The sequence below is a fragment of the Pempheris klunzingeri genome, chromosome 11, assembly GCF_042242105.1.
Source record: "Pempheris klunzingeri isolate RE-2024b chromosome 11, fPemKlu1.hap1, whole genome shotgun sequence".
NCBI classification, from domain to species: Eukaryota; Metazoa; Chordata; class Actinopteri; order Acropomatiformes; family Pempheridae; genus Pempheris; species Pempheris klunzingeri.
Window position 1 is genome coordinate 13,806,669 of NC_092022.1, and position 19,658 is coordinate 13,826,326.

A 19,658-nucleotide genomic window follows, 5' to 3' on the forward strand; every position below is an offset into this window, starting at 1 on the left:
GACACACACATGCACAAACACGCACTCACCGCAATGCCAGTAAAAATGACCAGCCTCTCTTTGAAGCCTGTGTCACTGTGCAAAGTGATAAGATGAAAGCTGATCATCCCCCTCAAAGAATCTTGCAAAGCCTCAATTGACCACTGTGCCGACAAGCCTGCACCCAGGCCAAGAGGGCCTGATGGGTGCCAAGCTAACCGCTACATGCCACACTTATCAGCTGGTATCTGATTGGACAGCGATTATAAATTGCCACTTGGCAATTACAGATTAAAAATGGACAAAGTCTTCTGACGAAAAAAGGCCCTTTGAACTTCTGTGATACACATGGATTCCAGAAACCACCTTGACAAACAGGTAAATATATAAGATTAAAAGAAAAGGTGAAACCTACAAATATTTCACACCCAACACATACTGACCACCATTATAGACATTTTTTCAGTCCTGACAGTCAGATAAGCTGTGAATAATTGCGGAGAAAAAGAACACAACAAATAAGAACACAACACAATGACAAAGAAAGGGAAAATGCTAAATGTGGAAACTAATTTGCGAACTCAGCAGAGCAAACTAAAAATATGACAGCTTGGATAACACATTTTTTAAATGATTTTCATGAGAATGACAAGTAGTGACCTGATACAAAGGTAGACCATATACTTTCTGATTTCATCCGGTCTAGTGAGGTCCGATTACTTGTGACACCCAAATCTCACCACAATCTGCCCAAAAAATATAATCTCAAGGAATGCCCAGCAAGCCAGACACGTCTGACACCAGGGAGCGCAATCCTGGCTCTCGTACAAAAACACAAAAATGAGAAACAGGAAAAAGAGGACAAAAGAGACTGGGAGTGGGAAATAGACACAAGAGAAAAAAAGAGAAGATACAGTGAAAGTAAGGAGGGGTAATCCCTGTTCCCTCCTTGTAGCGGCGTGCAGTCAGTGATGGAATGGCCTGCTCACACGCATTTAAACAGGGGCTTATCCCGGCACTTTGATACACCTCTCTATAATTGCCTATGTACATTTATGTGCATATGCTTTGAGTGTCTGTGTGTGTGTATGCCTCTGTGTAAGTGTACAATGTTGTCTTGTCTGTCAATCTTGCTCATTATGCTTAATCCCAGGGATGACACTCTCAATCCTCTCTGTCAACCTGGGCCTTTGCAGCGGCACTCAGGCAAGGAACTGGGTTTAGCACTTGCTCACTCTCTCTCTCCACCCACACATACACAAACACACACACACACACACACACACACTCAAACGCACTTGTCAGGTAACACCAAAGCAGGTCACAAAGAGAAGAAAGCATTTTTGCTTGGCAAGAAAAGCAAACAACTATCCCACATCTGTATATGTGTGTGGGAATGTAGGAGAGAAAGAGGAGGGGGAGTGAAAGCAATAGAGAAAGAAAGAGAATGAGGGAAAGAAACAACACAACGATACACACAAACACACACACACTGCAGACACAAAGAAAGAGGAAATCAAGCAACGCTTCCTGTGTTTGGAAATTCAAAACTGCCACAAAGCGATGATAGAGAATGAGTACATGAAGGCTCACAATGATCACTGAATAGCAATACAGTTTAAAACCCACGGAAATATCTCTAGCTATTCATTACTATGTTGACTCCCCCTTTTTCTTCCCATCTCTCCCCTTCTCTCCTCTCTCTCCCCCTCTCATCTCTCCCCATTTTTCTTTCCACTAAAAGGGAATCCGAGAAATGTCCACAAAACATCTTTCACCAGTTGTTAATACTGTTTCTGCTTTGCCATGATAAAGTCACGGTATGTTGCCTCATTCCAACCCACCCGCCCACGGACACACATACACACACACCTATACGACAAAGGTGGACCTCATGCGTGCAGGCATATAAACATGGACTCACTTGACGTTCTTTGTAGTGTATGATTGAACACAAACGGGTCTTAACCAGTTGAAATGGTCTAAAAACCAAAATTCTACACTTCTCACTGTTTCATCCAAAACATACAACATTTAACCAGTCTCTCCCTTTGCTCTCTGACATCAAACCCTCAGATGATAATGTGTGTGTGTGTGTGTAGTGGTAGGATGAAGCAGAGGTGGGCTGACTGAGCTGACATCACTGATAAAACTTTTGGCCTGTGATCTCAGTGTGTGTGTGTGGTGCTGGACTCACCAGTTGGCAGCAACAATTCAGATCTTGCAACCCCTTAGTTGATCTGGCAATTAGCGGCCCCTGTAGACCCCTGGTATTGAGAGGAAATAGGCTCTCAGTAGGTGGTGTGTGTATGGTGTGTGTATGTGTGTTACAGTTCAAACCCTCCCACAAGATCAATGAGGCCCATCAGTATGAACATGTTGCTGACCAGTGTATTTGAACTTTATTAGTGCACAGAGGCAGTATTTTGCAAAGCCCTTTAAAAAGCTAATTGCCATTTCGAGGGAGCAAGCGGAATGGGAATAAAGGGGAGAGAGAAACAAAATTGGGCAAGAAAAGAGACTAAAAGTATTCATTTGTGGATGACTTGTTTCCAGTTCAAAGGGATGGGCTTGTGTGTAAAATGTGTAAAATGCACACACACGCACGCACGTACACACACTAACACACACGCATGCACACACAAGCGCACAGACAAACATGCACATAAACAAATTATGGCTAAGCCTAGTTATTACCTAAGCAAACAGAGTTAGTCTGAATGGAATGCCTGCTGTGAGACACACCAGTTCCAGACACAAAGCATTGCGTTACAACGGGGAAACAGACACACACACACAGTTTTGAAACACACACACTTTACACACAAACACTGTGTGAGAGAAATAACTATGTGTATATGTAATTAGAAGGCAAAAACAAAGCAAACACATGTTTGCATCTTGTTCTCTGGCCTGCACTTCAGTTCCTTCGCTCTGCGGTGCAGAAGGTTCTGCTAAGCCATTGTTTTTGGTGCTGCTAAACACATGGTGTCTTGCTGCAGTAACAGGAGGTTGAGGCGGGCCATGGATGACACATTCGCGTGTGTGTGGTTTGTGTAAGTATGTGTCAGTTGACTGGGGAATATTATTAGTACAGAACAATAAATACTGTAAATATAGGTTTTATTGAGAAGTGATTGTTTGCATTATATTACCAAAAACATTTATGTGCGTATATGTGTATACATGTGCATATGCAGACATCAACACACTCACACATGAACACATGTTGGTTCTCCATGCCAGCAGACAGGCTTTATTGGTTAGCTCTCGCTAATTAGGAGCTATGTTTCACAGCTCAGAGGCATGTGTCACATTTTTAGTGCCTGTTAAAAAAAATCTTCTTCTAAAATATATCTGAAGAAAATGCAAAATAATAATTCAAATAACTTTAAGCTTACATTATAAGTCACAAATCATCCCTCTAACTGAAACCGATGTCAAACTCCACATTACAAACTGCCTCAATGCTGCTGTGATTCACCTGTTATTGAGCATTTGTTGAATAGTTACTCTGCACAGCTGTTGTTCACCGAGACAGATAAAAACAGAGAGAGAGAGAAGGAGAGGGAGAGGGTAAAGCGAAAGAATGCAACTGAGAGAAAGGAAGCCTGAGAAATTAAATTGAGACACAGAAGAGAAAGACAGATTGCGTCCGCTCTGGTATGCCATCTTTACGATCTGTCTGTGAGAGAGCTAGTGAAATTGAACTCAGGTGTAGTGTGATCCCGAAAAAGCCATTTCCCCATTAGGGCTATGGAATCTCACATAAACAAATTACACAAATACTTTCTCTACAAAACAGAGGGTGAGTTTTCTCTAACTGTGCAGTGAAACCTGAGCAGGGTCTTGTTTATGTGTGTGACAGAGTGTTTACATTGTCCTCCACTCCCATCCCTTCAGATGGGGAGAACGCCAGGCCTCCGACAGCTCTACTCCTGTCACACTACCTGTCTGTCTTTGGGATTTCTGTTATGGAGAACATGTGCTGGGTCTGGACGTGTGTGTGTGTGTGTGTGTGTGTGTGTGTGTGTGTGTGTGTGTCTGTGCGTGTGAGTGAGTGTGTGTGCATGCATGTGTGTGTGTGAGTGGGAAACCAAGCAGTGCTCTGTCCTCATTATAACCAGCTTAACCACTCAAGAGTGATGAGTTCAAGGATGGAAGGAAAGGTTGGAAGCCAAGGAAGAGAGAAAAAACAATGACTAATGGTAAAGACTGTGAGCTACGAACAGACTGTGATTATGACTCTTCTGTGTAAAAAATCCCAAAAAAAACACAATACTCACAAACATCACAGACCTTTCTTTGTCTTTCTTTCTAACCTTTAATTTATCCGGTAAGTTTACTAATGTCAGCAACTCCTTGCCTCACCCCCTTACTGTATTGTTCTGGCAGCTGACTAAAACCGCAGTCACACCAAATATACTCCCCAAACATTTGATTTACCTCTTCTTGAGGACTGATCTCACCTCATTCAAAATAGCCATTCCCCATCATCCAGCCAATTTCAGAAAGCGGGTGAGGTTGACCTTTCATTGAGGTACTGATTTTTGCTTTTTCATGTTTGCATAACTGCATAGTGAGCAAAAACAAGCATCATCTGCATGGCTGCCAGTGAGTACAAGGAGAGGGTAAATAAAAAGTTTGATAAAAACATGGATCATTTTCAACCTGTGGAATGCTAAAGTTAGCTGGCTAGCTTGTACTTGCAACCTTGCCCACACCATTTCCTGTCCCGCCTGCTGTTTGCCACAGCAAGCAAGTAAATTTTGCCTTGCCAGTTCTGGTCTGACCGCGGTATAATACAACCGCAGCTTTCGAATGTTGGCTACTGAGCAGTAACACTAGAGCTCAAGCAGAACACATATACCCAGCCAAGTCTTCCCAATAAGACTGGGGATTTAATCCAACAACCTTAAAGACATAAGGCCCTTTCTCTAACCTTGAGGTTTTTCTCTGATCATTAGTTCACAGAAATAACTGTAATATTTAAATGTATTCAAATGGAGCCAAAGCACAATAAGCTTGCTATCGTCAGACGCAAACCTCACCAACCTGACCTGCTTCATGATCCTGACACCTAGAATGAGTGCGCAGTAAACTGTGATGCTGTTCTGAGATCAGTGGGAGGAGGACCACCCAGCAGTGGAGCTAATCCCATAGCTGCAGGGTTGAAGACTTGCTGCGTACACACTCTGACAGGCTAGGCCACTCCTGGATAGGATATTAGAGTGGAGCTAAAGTACAATGGCACCTATTGATGAATAGTGTTAGGTTTTATCCTGCCATGCTCTACTCTGCTTTTGGTGAGAATGGGTAATCAAGTAAGTCTCTCTTGCTCAGTTACCTCTCTCTCTCTCTCTCTCTCTCTCTCTCTCTCTCTCTCTCTCTCTCTCTCTCTCTCTCTCTCTCACCCTCTGCCAGCTAGTGTTCAGTTCAACAGAGCTTTAATTACCGGTGAGTGATAGCAATGTCTTTAAAGACCAGGTTGGCTGTCACAGGAAGGTCAATGCGTTTCCTCTGAGAAATTTGATATCAAAATATATTTATTATATTTAGGTAGTCTTGTGCCAATAGAGTGTAGTCTCTATGAAATATAGTGGCCAGCATTAGAATTTTGTGTGATTTATTCAAAATCAAATCATACAATTGAGATTTTCAATCTTGTACTCACTCATTGCACTCATATCCGTGATCAGATAGTTCCTAATTTATTCAGATTTCACTACTCTGCTCTGGAGTTTTTGCCTTTATTGATGGTGACATCAATAAAACAGAGAGGTAAACTGAAACAGGGGAGGAAGAGAGAGAGAGGAGGGGGGGTTGATATGTAAATTGGGTTTTTGTGCTTACTTAACCACACAGCCACTCGGACGTGCCAAAAGAGGGGTTACATGTTTATATTTCTCAAAGATTGTGGTATTGGTATTGAAACTCGGGTAACATAATCATAGTACTACTGAAAAATTACAAACAATACCCAATAATACCCTTAAATACAAAGCCCACTTTACTGTGAATAGGACTTAAAAGGCATCCATTGGCACTACAGGGAAAAGTTGAAAGAAAAACTCAACTTTATGCAAGTGCCCTCTGATGCAATGTGAGCAACAACCAGGCAAGAACCAAAAGTGCTTTATTTTAGTCCCACGGAAATGGAAATGGAAGCACCAAGTTGTTTACTGCTCCAGCAGTAAGCGGGGGATTGCTTCCAGCGCAGACACAAGACCAAAATGCCAATACGTCTTACCAGCTTGGGTGTGAATGTTGTATTAAAACAATTTCTGCAACACATACGGCACAGTAAAGAATAACCTACTATGTGTACGTATGTGTAGTATGGCTGCTACTTCAGAAAGCAGCTGTCCAGTCGCAGTATACAGAGGATGTAAATTACACGCTCAATGTAACATATCCACAAAGCTACAGCTTCCTGAGAGGCCAAACACTGCCTTATACTTTGTATCTGTATGTGTGGACGCAGCATAACTTTGTATACCAACACAACAACTTGGTTTTGATATAGCACATTGTAAAAGACCACTTAGCACACAAGGTTATTCTGTGGGCAACCATCTCCACTTCAAGCCTCGCTGGACTGGCAGAAACAGAGAGCAGCCCACTGCTGGTTCTGCTTTAGCGCGTCAAACACACTCACATCAAACATACAGCCAGCGGCACTCTACAAGATATGGAGGTGGAGACAGAGAAGAAAAGAAACAGAAAGAAATGTAGAGGGAGTGACAGAGATGCACTAATTCAAAGCAATCCCTGAAGTGGAAGCCTGGGGATAAACAACCAATCAGAAGAGGATCGCTGTCTAGCTAGACAAGTCCAATCAGAATGTATTCCAATGAGAATCCTCTCCAGACCCAACCAGACCCCAGAAGTATGCACAAAAAAATGAGACACATACACACAACATGACCTAGTTACACAGCAGTACAGACCTTAACTAAGGTCCTGACCATGTCTGGCCTTAGCACAACTAAAACCCAGAGAGTCTGTATTCAATCTACCCTCAGTCTCAGTCTTCTCCATTGTAACTGTTCATTTCTTTGTCCGCCCTGGCAACAGTAGTGCAAACAGTGCTGTATGCATGTGAGTTTGTGTGTCAGTTTGTGTGTGTATATGTGTGTCTGTGTGTGTGTGGGGGGGGGGGTCCCATGATTCCATTGCAGACAGATGGGATTGGTGTCTGGGCTCATTCCTGGCAAAGATAGCCTTTCAGAGAGGAGACCAATGAGGATAGTTGTGGGATGTGGGACAAAAGGATGTCAGTGTGTGTGTGTGTGTGTGTGTGTGTGTGTGTGTTTGAGAGTGTGTGTACATGGTGTGTGTGCGCATAACTGTGTGTGTGTGTGTATGTGTGTGTCTCGCAGTGTTTGTTGAGGAGAGACACAAACAAGTTTGTGCTTGCCTGCTTACAGTGTGTGTGTGTGTGTGTGTGTGTGTGTGTGTGTGTGTGCATGTGTGTGCATGCAGTTGCGCCTCTGCCAGTGTGTGTACAGGGTTGCATGAGAGTGTGTGGTTGTATAGATCCCCTCTTGGCAGCACCAGTGTAAGCTGAGGAGGGTCTTACATGGGCTTTAATCCTGTGCTGAATGTCATCGTACAAGTGTGGCTTTTCCACAGGCCCAGATAAGAGAGAGAAAGAGAGGGAGAGTGAGTTCTACTGCACATGTGTAAGTTGTATGCATGTGAGTGTGAGTGCATACAGGTATGGGAAAGACACCCTTGTAAAGTACCTTGACCCATTGGTTTGATGACAAGGATTATAGCAGTGACATACAGTAAGCTGTGAGGGACACACAGAGCAGCTACAGCACTAATCTGCTTGTCTGAGCTGATCTAGTGACAGAGAGAGAGGCCATTCTGGCATCTAATTCTAAGGTTTCACTGGAAAACATAACCTGGCTGAAAACACACCACTCAGCCCAACAAGCTGAGCTGTGTTAGACTAACTTTCGTTCAAATAGAAGTTTATACACTTTTTTTTCAGCGTGGGGCCCAAATGAGAAGTTTATTCTCTAGCCCTAAGACTCAGGGGCTTTAAAAAACTTTACTACCCATGTCATATGGGTACCCTGCAGCAATACGGCTGTGACCCATTTCGGGATTTGGAAGCTAAGTTCAACAAACATTATGCAGGTTTGAATAGGTCACTGATATAGAATGTCAGAGACTCTTCTTTTGAGGAAAAGAACGCTTTCATATCTAATTACACTGCAAGACATCAATTATGGAGGAAAGTGTTGCTGTTTTGACAAATGGCAACACAGCACATCTCGCATTTTACGAGCTTCCTAGATGTGGATGACCTTTGGGAAGGTGTTGGGCTAGCGTGAGAAATAAACTGCAGCCTACTGTTATACGAGGCCTAATTAGTGGTCAACCCTTAATGTTGAGTGGCAGTCCAAAGGTTGTTGATGTTATTACAGTAGCTCTGCGATTGCCCAAGTTATGAAGCCTCTCCGCTGACTCTGCAACGGGATGACTTTCACCAGGAGGAAACAGGTAAATTCCTGTTAGTTTTCCTCTTCAATTCTACAAGGAGTGTCCGATAGCAGCTCTGGCATTTCTAGAATAGGGAAAGAAAATAGTGAAATTCCTTCTGCTATTACTTATTAAAATACATTTAGTGTTATTTCTCCGCCACAGTGTTTCCGTGGATGTCAATCTTGATCATAAATGTTTGCTTTCTATTAGGCAATTTAAGTGTATGTACTGTATGCCTGCGTATGTGTGCATATGTGCGTGTGTGTGTGTGTGTGTGTGCGTGTGGGTGCTTGAGTTGAGGCAGTACAAGTGCTGTACATTGCAGGGTGTGACATCCTCTAAGTAAGTGGTACAATATCAGTAGTGATCAAGTGTCATACATAGCAAAATCAGCAGGTGTGAGTACTCTAGTTTGTAGCAACACCCACCCCTCCCACCCCAACCTCTCTCTATCTGCCCTTTAATAGGTAACTCTGCCTTGGAGCAGTGGACACGTCTACAATTGGCAGCCTAGGGGTGGATTTTTATGCTAAAAACTAAGTTTGGGGAACCACACAGGACTTACCCAAGGGGTATTTTTAGTGCCGTCAGTGTGTGTGTGTGTGTGTGTATATGTATGTATCTATGTGTGTTTGTTAAAGACAGAGAGAGAGGCGAGCACAGGAAGTCTGAGGAAAATAACAGGTTTAAAGTCAAAAGGCTGTGATTCCCTTTTCTCTGTCTCCAAATCCCTATACCTCCCTCCATCAGTGCCTCTTTGTGAATGTTCAGACCTTCCCTTTGGGATGTAATCCGGCTTGAACAGGGGATCTGACCTCTAGAGCATCACACTGAGAATTCGCTTATGCACAATGATTTTGCTCTCTGTCTCTCAAACACACAAACATAAATGCACGCAAATGCTCACAAGTGCCTCCCCAGGTGCGAGTTTCTCCTGAGGGAAGGGCTTTTGTGTGCTGCCATCTCCATAAGCTCACAAAACACCCTTCTAATCCTGCCAATCTCTCTCTTTTTCTCTTTCTCGATCTTTTGACACGCACACGCACACGCACACGCACACGCACACGCACACACACACACACACACACACACACACACACACACACACACACACACACACACAGTTGGCTGCAGAGTAAGAACTTACTAGATACTCAACCAGTTTTTTTTTTTTATTTTGACCTCAACATCACACAGATCCACCACAATGCTAAAATCAGCATATCGCCTTTTAATATAATTTTTAATGTGCACTGAAAAATACTTCTTCTGGCGATGGTATTTGAAGAAGCAATGGAGATAAGTGATAGAGTAAAACAGAGAGAAAAAACAGAGAGAGAGAGAGAAAGAGGTGCAAAATAGCGACAGCTTGAGGTGTACTGATTTATGACTGTGGGATCACTGAGCCATTTCTGCAAACCAGAGAGGAGTTTTCAGACACCGACTGAATCACACCTGGCATGTTCAGACAGAGGAGGGAGGATGAGGTGGTTCAAGTAAAAGTATTTTGGCTTTTAGACTGAAAACTCTGAAAGTTTAAGTTATAATTAAAGAAAAAAGTAATTACACATCCGTGCCACATACATTTACATGTACATAACCAGCGGGATCAGTCATTTTTTAGCTTTATTGTGACTTTCAGCGTGTTTGAGATTATGAACATGAGCCAGAAAATAAGTGGTCATAAATTCAAAAAAGCCCGATCACGTTATTTCACTTACATACCAGAGAAAGAAAAGTAAGTGCTTATTGTCTTCTGGCACACGCGTTGGTGCACTTGAACTGAAAACCCCAACAACGACGACTATGGAATCAGATTTGTTTCAAAAGTTTCAAGCAAAACTTATTAAAAGTCAATCAAAATAAATGGACTTGAGAGAGAAAAAAATGAACTCAAGCAAAAAATTATAACCTTCAAAATAAAAAATGTCTCTTGAAAACAAATAACTGTCTTTTATTTTGTTCAAGGATGTAGTTTTGCTCTCGCCCTCTCTCTTTTGGTTACGCTTCTGGCTTTTTCGTTTGCGCTGCCAGATTCTTTGTTTGAGTTTTGACACAAACCTATCGCGTGGGCGGGCTCTTTCAAGGGCGCGTTCCTATTGACTGTTGAGTTTTTGAGCGACACGGCTGTGACCCGGAGGTTGTTCCCCTGTTTGCTTGAATTGACTCCTGGGGATCTATAAAGTTTTTTGAACTTTTTCTAATCACCAAGCAGGAGAAAGAATCTTTCATGCATGCAAGGCATGCATGAAGAGGAAGCATAGGGGGGCATACAAGCAACTGCTTCAAGATTAAAGTAAGTACTAATCACTGTATGTAGTTTTTTAAAAAACTTTATAGATCCCCAGGAGTCAATTCAAGCAAACAGGGGAACAACCTCCGGGTCACAGCCGTGTCGCTCAAAAACTCAACAGCCAATAGGAACGCGCCCTTGAAAGAGCCCGCCCACGCGATAGATTTGTGTCAAAACTCAAACAAAGAATCTGGCAGCACAAACGAAAAAGCCAGAAGCGTAACCAAAAGGTAGAGAGCAAAACTACATCCTTGAACAAAATAAAAGACAGTTATTTGTTTTCAAGAGACATTTTTTTATTTGAAGGTTATAATTTTTTCCGTGAGTTCATTTTTTTCTCTCTCAAATCCATTTATTTTGATTGACTTTTAATAAGTTTTGCTTGAAACTTTTGAAACAAATCTGATTCCATACAACGACTGGGAAAAACACTTATCTAACACATTGTAGCATAATCCATTTATAAAGCTAGTGAGGTCAGACCACTCAGCAGTCTACGGTACAAAATAAGGTTGAGGCACTAAAATTATTAATTGCTTGCTGACTGGACTGCATATAATACAACTCTTCAAAATGTGTTAGGACCAAAACATCCAATGCCCTGCCCTACTAATACATTTTCCAAAAAGTCATTACTTTCTGTATCAAAACAAAGCTGGAACTAAACTGCTAATAAAACAAAATCCTTAAATAACATTAAAGTAAGGGTAATTTTGAAAAGTGAAACTCAAATAACTTTGATAGTATAACACTGGATAGTACAACCAGTGATAATGTCTGGGCTCATGGCCCATAGCGGTAACTCAGGCCACCATCAGCAGCTGTAAGACAAATCCCATTTTGGTGTCACTTGGCTGGCTAGGATGAGAGAAAGGCTTGCAAATGTTTAATACAGGACAAGCCTCTGGATCATTACCATCCCCTCCACTCTCAAGCCGACAGCAGACCTGCTAGGGTCAGTTGATCGAAGGCAGAGGTGGGACTTATGCAATTAACTGGCTGACACCTCTGATCTTCAAAATAGAATGACAAAACCTACATATTAGCTTTTGCTCCTGCACATTTTGAGGTTTGCATGAGCGATTGTGTGTGTGGCCATGTCTCAGCGTGTGTAATGAGAGTGTTGTGGGTGGGGAAGGGGAGCTTACTCAGACAAACTGCCTTATGATCCACACATCAGGTGCCTAACTGCCTTTTCCTGCATACAACTTCAAAAAAAACACCAAAAAAAAAACATGAATAAACTTGTCTGCCTCACAACATTGCAGGTCTTTCCTTCCCTCCTTCCACTTTCCCCCACCTCCTCTTCCTCCTCCTCTATCTGCTGGGGCTGAAGAAGCGTCTCTGTGTCCTGTCTGTCTACAGCTTCATACACCCACAGTGACAAAACAACTCTATCACCACTCCTCATTTATCCACTTAGAGGTAATAATGTGCATGGCATTTTTAAACAGCAATAATTAATTATCAACTTAATCATGATGTCAGAGTACAAAGGAGTAAACAAATAATCGAGATGACTAAGAAAAATGTCCTATTTCAAGCCAAAAGTCACTATGTCCTTTCACAGAAAGGGCTTGAATGCTTCAAGATCTGATGATGGGATTTTCTGAGCATGTATCAACAACTGTACCAGTGAAAACTACAGCTGTGAGCCTGATTTCTGAATACACAGCACCATCCATCTTCACAAGAACAGGGCATTTTGGGAAATAATTCAGGTGTTGTTTCAGCATGGACTGAAAAAGATACAACATACAGCGCACACAGATGTTGTTGCTCAGGTGTTGCAGAGTTATTGACTTCTCTCCACTCATGTTCAACCTGGTGGAACAACCTTTGACCTCACAGACTGATGATGCTGACAGCTGGCTGAGGGATGGCCTCGGTCAGACGCCTCTGCTGACCTCCAAGCTGTGGTTCACTGGTCACCAAAGACATACTGCACAGCATGGCTACACACGTGTGAGGAGATACCCACATATCCAAACATCACCCAAATGCATACACAAGTATGCATGCACACATGTTTATACACAATTTTACACAGACACACACACACACACACACATACACACACACACGGGTGGAGCTTAAGGATTTTAAGCAACTAGACTACAGAGTGGACAAAAATATTCTGATAAAATACTGGAGGGATTAGCGATGGTCTATGCAATGACTTCGTACAGTTTCAAGCCTACTTGGAAATTTTGTAGATAACAAATAACAGCAAAGGTATGTTATTTAATGAATAATTTCTGCAACAAACAAATGGTATTTTAAAACAAAATATTTGCAGTAATTGACAGCGTCCTGTAAGAAACAAAATAGAATTTCGATGGCACGTGTCCAAGGTTATCTGGCTAGAGACATTTGCTCTGAATAATGACTTATGCAGAATAACACAAGAACAATAAAAAATTTGTTGCGCTGACTACATTGGGGAAATACTTATTTAGGCGATTTCTGAGCCATCAGTTTGCAGTGATTAATGCATGGGGTAATAGTTGTTTACACAACAAGATTCAACAAGGCACACAGTGCAGTAAAAATGTCATCTGACTTGGCAGACTTTTCTTTGAAAGCCAACCTTGAATTAAAAGTTACTCATGATAATTTAGTAGACCTGACACTAAAAGCACGGTATTTTGTTTAATGTTGAAAACAATCTGAACAAGGGGACATTTAAAAACACACACATCTGAGCTGTAAACTGCTATTATCATAATTACCAAATTGTGAACACTGAGAGGTGAAGTCATTTCCCACACTTGATACGCATATAATTTATTTTTCTGAAATTAATTCTATGCAGTGAGAGGGTTTAGTTTGGAGGTTTCATTATCATTTCATTATCTGAAGATAAGAGAAAAAAAAGGATCAATGATTTCAACTGCTGCAGGCAGGGGTGGGCATTGTGGCTGAAGAGAAAGGGCCTTTGTTTGGATTTTTGTTAAAACATAGCATTGTATTCTCTATTGATGTTCATGGCCAGCTAATCATTATAAATAATAGCCTATATCAAGAATGTATTTATAGAGCAACTGTTTATGACAATCAACTCTCATATAACATCTCTATTTACATATTCTAGATTCTGCCAAACATATTCTGCCAAGAGTCTGCCAAATGGCAACAACAAGAGGTGATCTTTGGTATTACTTCAGTACCAAGGAGAGCGCATGCCACGGGGCGGCTGGATTTATCAATAAACAACATTTTACTCTGCAGCAACAAAAATACAACAAAATACGTACGTCTAAGTAGTGATAAATTCAACTATATTGCCGGTTAAACATGCAATCTTACAAAGATCCAAATTTAATGGAGCCTTTATGAATCTTTTATTTTGATCGCTAACAACAAATATCAGAAAAAAACTCTCTAGAGAAAATCTTTAGAGACTCATGGAACGTTTTAAAATGTGTATTTTTTCCTATATTTGATATGACACAATGACAAATATAATCAGGTTCAGGTTTAACTGGATAGATCCTGACTGAAATCTATGCATGTTCAGCAGGATTAACACCTCATAGAGGGCTTATCTGTAGAAGGTATCCCTATCAGTCTCCCAGTTCCTCATAAAACTCCAGATTGACAGAAAAGGGGCCACCAGGCGCCTCCCACAGTCAGCCACTTGTGGGAGGATCTATTGTCAACCACATTCACAGATTCCTTCATGCTTTGCCTCCATTGTTGCACTAGTTTGGGTTCATGTGCTTCATATGTTGTCAGGTCAGTTCTGAGACCAGGTCTGGTGGGGAGAAAACCTTCGAATTGAAGGTGAAAACAAACAGTGAAATACTTAAATTAACTAAATTGTGTTATTGAATAAAAAATGGGATTGCGAATCTGCTGCCCAATTTCTGTTTCCCACTGAATTTAGACTCCTATTTCTAGTCTTGCTTAAGCCATGCATACACAACAGTGGGATACTTACTGGCATACACAATACAAGACATACAAACACTGTGTTCAGTGCAAACACAGCATGGGCAAATGAAAGCCATCTTCTTGACTTATTTTAACCTGAACAAGGCCTCAGTCCTTCCTGCATGCACATGCACGCACCACACACACACACACACACACACACACACACACACACACACACACACACACACTCACGTACACAAACATATTTCTGTCCCCACTTGGAAAGCCTTTCAGCTTCTTTTCGCTTCATTCAGTACAAATAACTTCACGGTGGGATAAAAGCATAATGTTTCCAGAAAACCTCTTCCCCCCACTTTGCTTCACTCTTTTGGCCCCATGTTCCCCTTCACTTTTTCCTCCAACCCCCTTCTCTTGTGCTCTCTGTCCAAAAGGACATTCTTATTTCATTAGAGGGGGGTCTGGGAGGCCAAGAGGGTAAACAAAACCTCTGTAATCAACAGCAGGACATACACAACCACAATGAGCCAATCAGAGCCCAGTGTCCTTTCAGACAGAACCATAGCTAACCAATACAAATCCACACCTGGATGCTCAGAACTTGAACTTGCCAATTCAAACTCAGCACATAGGCTTGTGTGGATTTCAAAATGTAGCCTAACACTGGGAGTCAAGGTTATACATATGAAACACCAATCAAAGCTAGCATGCATGCCTGCAAAGACACCAATACACTCATATACACACAGATCCCCGGCTATTTGTCTATCGGTGCTGTCATCTCTGTTTGCTCATATTAGGGAGGGCTCACTCAGGGACAGGATATGGGGATTAGGTCTGGCCTTATTGCGCTGTAGCTACACACCGCTAAATGGCTCCCATCTGTTCTCACATAGAGGAAGGCTAATACACGTTAGCTGCGCTCGCATTGTGCACTGCCAGAATAACAGCAGTGGATAGATGAGCAGCACTGATATCGCTAGCCACAACACCACTCTGTGCTAAAGGCTAATGTGCCTGGCTTATTCTATTAGATTGGGATAAGAAGCACTAATACACACATGCGTACACACACACGTGCGTACACACACCATCATGATATCTGATTGGAGATACCGAAGCAGTAGGCTACTTGCAGGTCCAGCTCTAGGTTTACCTTGAAGGAGTATACATTAGAGTAGGGCAAAGCTAAAATCTGGGGAGAGGTGGAAAGAACAGGAGTGATGGAAAAAGATGGAGAGATGGAAAGAGAAGGAGAAAGGGGGCAGTGTGGTCTGTTTCATTACGGTGAATCCTGACACTGCTGCATTCTCAGCACACATGGACTGGATTATAGGCTATGTGGGCTGCTAAAGCACTGTATAGCCCAGCAATGCTCCCTTGCACACTCACACACACACACACACACACACACACACACATTTGCAAATGCACACGCAAACATCATAGCTAAAGCTTTGCACTGCACTCACAGACAAGCTATAGGAATCTTAATCCCAAACGCAGCACTCGGGCAAAGTGCACAAATACTAAGTCATTGAGGTTAGAGGCAGAATCTGCTTGTGATGGTCCACCTGTGGATTACTGGGGGAAAAGAATGAGATGCACTGGAAACTATGAGTATACCATACTGCCTGGTTTTCTGTCTCATTCCCACATAAACACATAAGCACCCTTTCCCGTTCCCTCTCTTCTCCTGTCCCTATCACTCGTCTCTGACATGTACATTTATAAATCCTTCTTTTTCTGTATCTCTTTGTCTTGCACACACATGTATTAGCTCCAAGCAAACCATAACCCTCCCAGCACAGACCTCTTTCCGCAAGTCTACGTTCAAAGGCATCCTGAGTCTATGGGGGGCTTCGATATAAAACTCCCAAAACAGGAATTATCCTTTATGACTCTGCATTCTTCATTTTATGCTTTTTCAGCTTGCAGCCTTAAAAGAAAAAAAAAAAAAAGCTTCATGACTGTTCTGTGTTGTATTGTAATTAACTACCCCACACACTGGCACACAACAGGGTGGGGTAGCACGGTAAAACTTTACTATGACTGAAAAAGTGGGGCGCAGAGAGACAGACTTGTCCATCTCTGGTTTTTCTCACTGTGTCGTTTTTATCACCTATGGGCCCTGGTGCGCTTGCTTTAGGCTGCTGGGTGTGTATAGGTCTAATACCACACAGTTGCCTATATAGCCACAGAGTGCACACACAGCATGCGGCACAACCAGCATATGAGCACTTCACAAAAAGGCAGCCATAAACCTCTGAATAAACTGAGGCTCTTAAGTCAACTAAAATTCATAGGCAATGGGAAAAGGAGCCGGTTTCTATTACACTCTCTTCTGTCATAGTTGGGTAATGCTGTGGTTATTGTGGTAACATCAATGTTCTCGGCTAATGGTTACTTGAGCCCACTGAGGAAGCCTATTGTGTAGAAGATCATTAAAATATCCAGTGCAGATATACAGTACTACATCCTGGCAAGGCGACTAATGACTCTAAAATTAGTAGAAAATGTTGCAATAGCTGTGCAGCAGAAACTCACCATGAACAAATGGATGCAGGGTTACCATGGAGATGGTCATCATGCCCATATTCCCTCTTCATCATCCTGTGAGAAAAGCATGGGGGAAAAAATCATCATTGTCATTATACATCCATTAAACATTAATTTATATGTTGTTGATACTTTATGTCAAAAGCCTCCAGAAACTGTGTATGTGGCAGAAGGTGGCTTACTTCTAAACCAAATTACTTACTGTACAAACTCTGGTCCAGCGGTTAGGTCTTAACCTTGCTTAATCTTATGGTCCTCCTAACCCACCTGTGGCTGTTAATCAAAAGCTGTTCCTGTTCCTCATTCAGAAAAGCTGTGTATGATATCATGAAATACTTACCTCGGTGTGATTGTTAGGAACCAATAACTAAACACACAAGGGGTTTCCTTGGGGTTGAAGCTGTGCAGGCAAGAGCCCTGCTAACAGGAAGGCTAATTCACTCAGACACTAACATTACAATGGTTAGCATGAGCTGGCAGCTCACTATAGCCAAGCCATCGTCTGCATAACGCTAAACTAGGCTCCAGCAAAGCAAAGGGTCTATGCTATCGCTGCACAAGAGCAAAAAGCAGAAGGGCCTTGGCTGCAGTCCACAGTGGCTTTGGTTGGACTGAGTGGTTGTGACAGGCTTAGTAAACTCAGTAGGCTATACCTAAGCAGCTAAGCTATAGATATAATGGCCTTTCAATGGAACATGCTAGATGCTAAATGCTAACATGCAGTGAATGGCTGTGACAGGCCCTGTAAACAGAGCCAGACCTATAACCACTCATTCTGCCAGGTTAAGCACACAAACACACACACACGCAAACATATGCACACAGAGACACACTAACAGGCCAAATACCATGTGCTACTTCTCATAAACGTGAAGCAGGCAGCATGTTAACTTTTAGAAAAAAATAACAACAACCCAAAAGAAAAGGTTGTATAATTCTGCCTCTGATAAACACTTGATGGCTGTTTTCTATTTCCTTCCTAGGCTGCTGCCAAGTATCTGGCAGTGGTGCTGGCATGGCTAAATGAGAACAACATGAACACAACTTGCCCGTCAAACTGCACACACTCCATGCTGGGACAAAGACCTGGGGTGTATCTCAAGAGGCTACATCCACTTCCTTTGCTTGTCTCTATTGATTAGATTTCACCTGCCCTCAGACTGAGTCCATCACAGATTAAGTAGACGACAGGATGTATAGCTGGAGGATTGGGATGGACCCACTAACTGTAGCAGTAAGCTTTGAATGACACACGGTTTGGCTCCTTGGAAAACCTTGAAGTGTGTTCTTATGTTTCTGTGTCCAGTATTCCAGTGCATGCATTTGTGCTTACGTGTCGTAAATGTGCCACTTGGGTGTGCATGTGGTGTGTATGTGTTTGTGTTAGAGCAAATGCAATTGCAAAAAAAAGAAAAGAAAAAAAAAAAAAAGAAATGCATGTGTGGTCACTGTTATGTTATTCATGGCACTAGCTGTATCTTGGAAAGGCATTGTGGTCTCCAGGGTGAACACGCAGACCCTCTTCATCATCATTATCATTATCATCATCAATCATCCTCCGAGTGGCGTTTCTGGACCCGGCAATGCACTGAACCACTGACTGCACTTGGATATTACATTTGAAAAGATGGAGGGAGAGAAGGGACTGAAGGAAAGACTGAAAGACACAGGGAGTCATGGTGAAAAAGAATGCGGGTGGGAAGAAAATGCACCAAGAAGAAGAGCAATGCTAAAGGAGTAAAAGTAGAGACAGTAGAGGTAGTGGCAAAAGAAAAAAGGTGGAGAAAGAGGTGAAGTAATAAAAACAAGGGGAGAGATAGAAAAAAGTGCTCAACAAAAACAAATAGAGCGATTAATCATAGTTGAAGAGGGTATCCCCCTCCCAAGATGTGAAGTCCTGTGTTCTGAGGGAAAATAGTCTCACCTCAGGGACTTCAGTGACATCCAGATTGTGTGCCCTGATAGCCCCCATCAGCAATGTGCGCGCGTGCACACACACACACACGCACACACACACACACACACACACACACACACACGCACACACACACACACACACACACACACACACACACACACACACACACACACACACACACACACACCTTGGAAGCCTTACCCTGACCTCTGCTAAACTTCCCTACTAGGTCAAGGATCAGATACGAGGAAAAGCCATGAGGTGATTGGCTGACCTCTGTCAACAGGGTCTGTTGTTTTTGAAGCGTGTGCTTCGCAAAAGGGAGAATGACTGAGAAACAAGTTAGCCAAATAATAATCAGCTTCTGGCTGCAGCTTGTGGACAGAGGGGAATGAGGACATCTTTATACACATCTTTGATTTTATGCAATGTGTCTGTGGACTTAAAAGTTGCAAGTTGCATATGTATGCATTTTAGGCACTGTTTTTTTTTTAAACTACATTTAATGCATTT

General features: G+C 42.3%; 1 protein-coding gene across 1 annotated transcript in view; it reads right to left on the reverse strand.

Annotated features, from left to right (window-relative positions):
- Nucleotides 1-19,658, reverse strand: part of LOC139209268 (ERC protein 2-like) — a 146,754-nt gene that overhangs the window by 17,974 nt on the left and 109,122 nt on the right. Inside the window, exon 18 of the mRNA XM_070838916.1 lies at nucleotides 17,216-17,281. Coding sequence (XP_070695017.1) covers nucleotides 17,255-17,281 — 27 coding nt within the window. The 3' untranslated portion in view covers nucleotides 17,216-17,254. The remainder of the gene's footprint in view (nucleotides 1-17,215; nucleotides 17,282-19,658) is intronic.